Source organism: Mastomys coucha, unplaced genomic scaffold (assembly GCF_008632895.1).
Source record: "Mastomys coucha isolate ucsf_1 unplaced genomic scaffold, UCSF_Mcou_1 pScaffold14, whole genome shotgun sequence".
NCBI lineage: Eukaryota > Metazoa > Chordata > Mammalia > Rodentia > Muridae > Mastomys > Mastomys coucha.
In genome coordinates this window covers 85,394,760-85,402,804 of record NW_022196896.1, presented here as the reverse complement: position 1 = coordinate 85,402,804, position 8,045 = coordinate 85,394,760, and the positions used below count along the sequence as shown (strand labels likewise).

The following is an 8,045-nucleotide window of genomic DNA, read 5'->3' as shown; positions in this document are numbered from 1 at the left end:
GAAAATGCTCTGCACTCCAAAGTGATACCCGAGACCCGCAGATACTCACAGTGTCTGTGAAAGGAGAAGTAGTGAGCATGTGTAGTGCGTACACTATAAACTGGAGCCACGGGGTCCGAGTGTGACTGTGGGCTCTGTGGCCTCTCCCCTCTCTGACCATCAGGCTCCATCCCTCTAAGATGAGCAACATCCTGCCTGCACAAGGTGTTCAGATCTGAACATACAATAAGCACTGTACATACATAAGGTGTTCAGAACAGAACATACAGTAAATATCCTATATACATAAGGTGTTCAGTACAGAGCCGAGCATACAATAAGCTCCATATGAGTGTTGGCTGGTACTGTGCTTATGAAATCGTTCCTAGGAGGTGGCCAGCTGCTCGCTCTCTAAGACCAGCTCTACCAGGGGAAGCATGCAGCTGACCCAAAGCTCTCAAGAGTGCTTTTCATTTGACTCTCATAAGAGCTCCATTAAGGAGCAGTTAGTGTCCAGCTGGCGTGTTTCCTGAGTAGATAAGCCTTGGCAGTCATTCATGACCCTTAACTCCTGTTACTTGGACCACTTAGTGAATAGTTAGGGCTCTTCAGTTTCTGTCTCTGCCTCTGAGTGAAGTATAATGTGACCTTCTTGAATTTCTCCAGGGTCAGTGATACAATCTATTTAACTGAAACAACTGTAACAACATGAGCAGAAAACCCAGCCACTTATATGCCTAGATAACAACAAGCAAAAATACCCTACTAACCACCAACCCCTCCCCCACTCACTACCCCAGCCTTCATAGGACCAGTAGAGAAGAGAGTATATATGTTAGGCCATCCAGAGGCAAGGAAGGAAGGTGTCAGACTGTCAGAGAATGTGCCCCTTGCCTATCATCCCTCCCAGGAATGTGGTGGTAGGAGACAAGAGAGAAGGCTCAGCCATTGTCTTCCTATATTTTCTTTCAAGTACAGTTTTGTGCCAGTCAGTAGTCTTCATGGATAAGTGACACCTTCAGGGACAGTCTTGACACACAACTCGCAGGACAAACCACCATCCCCCGCCCCCCCAGCAGTGGAGTTAGAACAAATACGTTTCTGATGTGCTTTTCATCTGCCATGTCAAGTTAGCAGCTTTGCTAAAATGGCAGCATGACTTCTCTGTTATGTATTTCACGTTCCTTAAATGGTCAACTTGATCTTTGCCAAGATTAATTCTTCCCATCTCTTTCTTCACTTACTTGCTCACGTATCCAGAGGAGCTCGCAGAAGGTAAGTACTCATTTTTATCCACTGCATACACCACTTAGTGCCCTACTCAGGGTCTCTTAATGCCACAATGCAGCAGCACAGCTTCCTAGAAGACAGGACTTTTTTTTTGGTTTTTCGAGACAGGGTTTCTCTGTATAGTTCTGGCTGTCCTGGAACTCAGAAATCCGCCTGCCTCTGCCTCCCAAGTGTTGGGATTAAGCTTTATATCTATATGTTAGTGAACATTTCCTTGTGAATGTATTTACATAACATAGAAAAATGTGATTAATTACTAGAAATGGAGTTGATGTGGGTTTTTTTTTCAGATTTATTTCAATTTTTACTTATGTGTACATGAATGAGTGTATGCCATTTATATACAGAGGCCAGAAGGGGGCATCAACTCCCTTGGAGCTGGAGTTACAGGTGGTTGTGGGCCACCAACATGGATGCTGGAAACTGAACTCAAGTCCTCTGGAAGAGCAGCAAGCTCCCCTAACCACTGAGCCATTTCTCCAGATCCTGGTGTTTTCTTTGCATTTTCAAGTGCATTATTAAAGCCAGGTACACTAACATATGTAGTCAGCACTTGGGAGGTGGTGGCAGGAGGAGCATGAGTTCGGGGTCAGCCTCAGCCACATAGAAAATCTGATGCCAGCCTTGACTACATGAGACCATGTCATAACAGACAAAATAACTCTTAAAAGTAGGGTTAAAGAAAGAGAATTAAATATTAATAAGTTAATCATATAAACAAATGTTTGTTATTCATTATATCAATAATCAGAACAGACCTGTTTAAATTACAAGGGATTTCATAACTGTATTTCTGAGTTCTGGTAGAAGCAGATCAACAGCCTGAGCCAACCCTAGAGGCTGCGGGACTGGGCATCACCCCTCCTCTGTCTCAGGTGTTCCACGCCACCACAGAGCAAGCTCTGATTGTTTTTTTTAAAGATTTATTTATTTATTTTATGTATATGGGTACACTGTAGCTGTACAGGTGGTTGTGAGCCTTCATGTGGTTATTGGGAATTGAAGTTTTAGGACCTTTGCTCACTCTAGTCAGCCCCACTTGCTTGCACTGGCCCAAATACTTATTTATTATTATATATAAGTACACTGTAGCTGTCTTCTGACACACCAGAAGAGGGCATCAGATCTCATTATGGGTGGTTGTGAACCACCATGTGGTTGCTGGGATTTGAACTCAGGACCTTTGGAAGAGCAGTCAATGCTCTTACCCGCCATCAAGGTAAGTCAAGGGCCATCTTGCCAGCCCCTGATTTTTTTTTTTAAATGGAAATAATCAAGCTGATTTTGGCTTTGACTTGCAGACCAGGTAGTAGTGCTGTGATGGACAGTTTTAATTTTATTTATTTATTTAGGAAATAAAAATCTAGTAAAATCTTTGTCCTCGTTTCATTACCTATTTCTATGAGAAAATATCTTGTCAGAAGCAACTTAGAGGAGCAAGGATCTGTTTCGCTTACCGTTCTAGGTTGCAATCCATCATTGTGGGAAAGTTAAGGCAGAAACTTAAGGCAGGTGATCACATCCCCAGTCAAGGGCAGAGAGAAATGCATGGACATGTGTTTGCTGAGCTTAGCCTAGCTTCTCCATTCTTATATAGTCTGGGACCCAAACCCAAGGAGTCGTGTTGCCCCGAATGATGTGTTTCCTCATCTCAGTTAATCTAATGAAGAGTGTTCCCCAAGATGTGCCCATAGGCCAGATGCTCCTCCCAGGTGACTAGATTGTCTCACGTTGACAGCTGAAACTTTCCATCACAGCATTACTACAAGGTCGGCAAGACCACTGTCTTCAACTGAAAGCCAAAATCAGCTTGTTTCTTACTTTTGTAACATCAGCTTTTTAAAAGATGTGTTTGAAAATGCATGATCAGTATCTTTTACGGTGACTATATTTTTTTAAAGACAAGTTCTCAATATATAGCTCAAGCTGGACACAAAATTGTGGTCTTCCTGTTTTAGTTTCCTGCGTGTTGGGGGTTACAGGTTTGTCCCCACCCAGCTTCTTTCTTACAACTTTAGTCAAGCTTGAAAAATAGCTCTCTATTCTCAGTCTTTCTAGACAAATCCTATGATGAAATGCTAAAGAGATTGCATGGGAGCACCCGGATGGGAAGTGCCAAGAGCAGACCTAGGAGGCTGCTAAGGGCACAGTAGGCTAGCCCGCCACCTATGGAGGACATCACTTGAAACAGGAGATAATGCTGTGCATTTGCTTGTTGTTTTCCTGTCCTGGTCCTCACATAATCTCCCATGTCCTATGTTCCAGCTAAAGAGGAATTTGTCGGCAATGGGCAGAAGTTCTTTATAGGTAGGTGGCAATCGATAAGAGTTATGTGGTTTTTTTTTGCTTTTAAGTGCTATTCATACTATCTGGGTGCCCTGCTGAAAGCTCCATTTGCTGATGAATCTCTCCAACTTGTTTCTTGTTCTGACTTCCCTCTGTCTGTTTTTTTTTTTTTCTGTCAATAATCTGACCTATTGATTACTCATTGTTATTTATCTAATTTAACTTGGATATCTTTTAATTATTTGGTCAAACATACATCTGTTCATTTCATCCCCAGACCATCCTATAACTTATCTGCCTTACTCTAAAGAGATCAGTTTCATGGCTACTAAAACCATCTTTTATGTCCACATTCTATAATCTGTCTGTCACCCAAGGGGAGTTCTCTAAAGGGGCAGACCTCCCTGATAAAATCACCCTAGAAGCCCCTTTTCACAGGACAGAAGAGCAGCACAGAGCTATAGTCTAAAAGCTAGAATGTTATCTCCAAGCCTAGATGTATTTTGGGATCGTTGGAAGAAAGCTAGGACACAAGGGGCTGCCTTTATGCCTCACTTCCAGAATTATTGACCCCAAAGCCAGTGAGTAAGGCTGAGCAGGGTTAACCGCTGCACAAAAGTGGGGGATGGGGAGTCCAAGCAGGACAAGGGGGCAGTCTGTGGACAGTGGTGGCCTGCTACGGTCAGTGCCAGAGGGGACAGAACAGAAGTTGATGATCAGTCTCTGATACCCCACAGCCTCCATCAAGGCGAGCCCTGGAATAAGTGAGGATTTGAGGACAGTAAGAGCCTGGGCTGGGGAGTGAGGTGCACATGAGGAGAAGGGACGTTTACAGCGAATCCTGTAGTGTAGCATTATACTGTAAATGCTGGTGAAGGCCCATGGTTTCTCAATATAGATAGAAACAAATATAACTGTGTCTGTGTGTTTATAGAGGCACCTAAAGTTTCTGACTCTACCTTCAGAGAGGACCTGCAAATGGCTGTGGAAATACCAAAAGGGCTTTTGATACTGTGACAGGAAAAGGATTCTAAGAATTCAGCCAGGGATAACGACTAAGGGGTCCTAACTTTGCAGATGATGTAATCGCCTAAGCTGTCTGTGACAGTATTTCCATCTGAAAAATGGGAGCCATAAGACTACCCAGTGCTTCCACCCTGGCCACAGAGCTTCTGCAGAAGGCCCTAACTGCTCTCCCTGAGGCCCTGCTTCCTCTCTACAACTACCGAAGGAATCCCTCAGAAACAAGCCAGGCCGCAGGCAGACTTACTGTTCGAAGGCCTCTTCACACATTGTTCACACCCAACTCAGCATTAACCCCGTCCCCCCCACCCCCGTGTGATCTGACTGTGGCTCCTTCCTCAGCACCCTTTCTCACCACATTCCCTTGCAGCTCTTCAAACCATTCACTGTAACTTGGCATTTGTTCCATTCTGCAGTTAGCACCTTAGCTGGTCCCTTCTACACTCAGGCAACTTCTCATCGCCAGCTTTTCTGATCCTTTCACTGAACTGCCTGCCCATCCTAATAAACCACTGGCACTCTCTGACTTCTTACCCTTTCCTGAGCCTTTACTTTTATTGTTTTCTGTGATTGTTTTGTGTTTCCTCCTCTGTGAGTTGCCCATTTCCTGAGAAGTGACCTGGATTATTTGGTCACTGTATCTAGCATAATCCCTGGCATACAGCAGATGCTCGATACCACTTACAAATACCTTATGGGACATCACTAGCTGCTACTTGTTTTGTCTGTCTTTTGACCAGGCTGACCTTGAACTCACAGAGATCCTTCTGCCTCTGCATCTTATTAAAGATGTGTGTGCCACCATGCCCTGCTCACTATCTGCTTCTGTCCCATCCTGTCCTGGCTTCCGAATTTTTGTGCATTCCCTCCCTCTTCAGCTGGTTTCCGCCGCAGCATGCGCCTTTGTCGCAGGAAGTCTCACTTCAGCCAGCTGCATGCCAGTATGTGTTGCACCTGCAGCTGCTACAGTGCAGTGGGTGCACCTTACGAGGAGGTAGTGAGGTACCAGCGGCAGCCGGCAGACAAACACCGCCTCATAGTGCTTGTGGGTAAGTCATGCTCTGCTCAGCTCTGGGACTTATCCTAAACTTAATGTTTTGTGTTACTAGTAGCAATAAAGTGGTACTCTTTATAGACTTTCATCTAGAAATGTTTTAAAGGCCTGCTTGTATGTGTTTCTAAGAAAGCTTTCAAAAGGCAAGCTTCCTTTGCCTTCTCTGCCTCCTCTTCTCCTTTGACCCACAGTTGAACATGGTGTGCTATGACACGTAAGAACCTGTGTATTAACAATCTCTAATATGATGAGGTTATACCTGATGCATACTTTTATCTGTTTAGAATTTAGTCTAGAAGCATGCATGGTCTACCCCAGCCTGTATCACTAGTCCATATTAAGAAAACAGCATAGAGAAATGGAATTTCTCTAAGAAATGTTTAGCCATGTTCTTTGTAAAGTGTCTAAATCTGGATGTACCTTGAACAATAAAGGACTTGGGTGATCTGGTTTTGTGACCAAGATCTCTGCAAACTTGACTCTCTGAAGCAGTGAGAGCTTGCATCCCACCTCCGTCAGGGCCTGGCAGTGCTGACTCAATGACCTGTTGGAAATGTCACAGCATCCCTGGGTGACAGAGTTGCATTCTGATTGAGACTTTTAAAAAGAAGGGCCATAGCCGGGCGGTGGTGGCACACGCCTTTGATCCCAGCACTTAGGAGTCAGAGGCAGGCAGATTTCTGAGTTCGAGGCCAGCCTAGTCTACAGAGTGAGTTCCAGGACAGCCGGGGCTACAGAGAAACCCTGTCTCGAAAAACCAAAAAAAAAAAAAAAGAAGGGCCATGTCTTAGATTATCTAATGCAAGCCCAGTGAAGTCCCTGAGCACCAACAGTGGTGGAGTCTTCTGGTGGCAACAAATCCTGTGATTCTCTGAATGTTGGCGTGGTGTGGGTTATTTCATGAGTCGCTGGGAGAATGTTTTCTGGGTTTGTTTCGATCATAAGAAGGGCTACTACAGAGTTTCCCTAAAAGCATATTTGCTGTCAAGTTCCTGCAGCAGCGTGGCTGCAAGGTGGTTGTGGCATGTGATCCTCTGCATCTACATCTAACTATTTCTGCTGTGACCTTCCATCTTCAGGACCTTCTGGCGTTGGAGTCAATGAACTGAGAAGACAGCTCATTGGATGTAACCCCAGCTGTTTTCAAAGTGCTGTGCCACGTACGTTCATTTGTCTTTCTTGGTGGCTCGGGCTTTGGTAAAACTTTGTCTCTGAGTGTGCTGGGGTCACTTTGCTGTCACATCTTTATTGTGAAAATGTAAGGACCACTCCTTAAGTAGTTCTACCTACATTTGTTTTAATAAGTATGTTGTTATAATAGCATAGTGTGCTAGATTAGGCCTTCAAAAGCTAATTCTTATATCTTTTCCTTTTGAAGTGGAAGGCAGTGGACAATGTGTGGGAGTCAGTTCTCTCCTTCTACTGTGTTGGCTTCTGAGAATCAAACCCAGGTCGGCAGACTTGGTTGCAAGTGCCTATGCCCACTTAGCCATCTCCTTGGCTCTTTAACTTTTCTTAGTTATATATATTGTAAGGAATTGTTCTGATGCTTTGATCTGCATGTGAATGCTGAAGGTCCTGTTTCTCAATTGGTTCTTGATTGATCGATAAAGATGCCAGCAGCCAATGTCTCCGGAAGGAAGAAGTGGGATTTCCAAGTTCCCACAGGCAGGCTAGGAAGAAAGGAATTCAGCATGCTTCAGAGAGGGGGAGGGGGAGGGGGAGGGGGAGGGGGAGGACTAGCCATGTGAGGTCTCAGGTAGAGTGGCCATTGGCCGATTCTCCAGTCGGGAGATTAGAAATGCAACTAATGGAAATGTAGGATGTTGAGCAAGGAGAAGGTAACCAAGCAACTAAGCTAAGGGCAGTGTTGAGCAAAGAGTAAAGGAAAAGGCACACTAGCCCAGCCGCTTAGCCATAAAGCAGGTTAAAAATGAGCTGTGTGTGTGTGTGTGTGTGTGCGTGTGCGTGTGTGTGCACAGATCCAATGGAACCAGGGAGGTGTCTGGTAGCCTGTGGTCCACCTGGAGCTTAAAGCGGGACAGTAGAAACTACATGCTGCAATGTAAGACTATTAAGGATACAAAGTATTTTTATAATAATGGCCAACATAGTATTTATCATCTTTCTCAGACTATTTCTGGTACTTCTATGTTATTTATTTTTTCTCTAAAACTTTTAATATCTCCAAATACAATTTTATATAAATTTCTAAATGTTATTATTACATACCTTTGGCTTCTTAAAACCACATTTTCTTATTTCCTCTTACTTATGGTTTTTTCTACTAAGTTCTACTAAGTTCCCAGTTTGCCATTAGTCTAACTTCTTCCTCTTTTTCTTCCTCTTTTTCTTCTTCTTCTTCTTCTTCTTCTTCTTCTCCTTCTCCTTCTCCTTCTCCTTCTCCTTCTCC

The 8,045-nt window shown here is 44.1% G+C and overlaps 1 protein-coding gene across 1 annotated transcript in view; it reads left to right on the top strand.

Moving 5' to 3' along the window:
- Mpp4 (membrane palmitoylated protein 4) overlaps positions 1-8,045 on the top strand; it is a 43,501-nt gene that overhangs the window by 27,975 nt on the left and 7,481 nt on the right. Inside the window, exons 15-18 of the mRNA XM_031367610.1 lie at positions 1,240-1,254; positions 3,535-3,576; positions 5,457-5,627; positions 6,712-6,792. Of these exons, the coding sequence (XP_031223470.1) occupies positions 1,240-1,254; positions 3,535-3,576; positions 5,457-5,627; positions 6,712-6,792 (309 nt within the window). The remainder of the gene's footprint in view (positions 1-1,239; positions 1,255-3,534; positions 3,577-5,456; positions 5,628-6,711; positions 6,793-8,045) is intronic.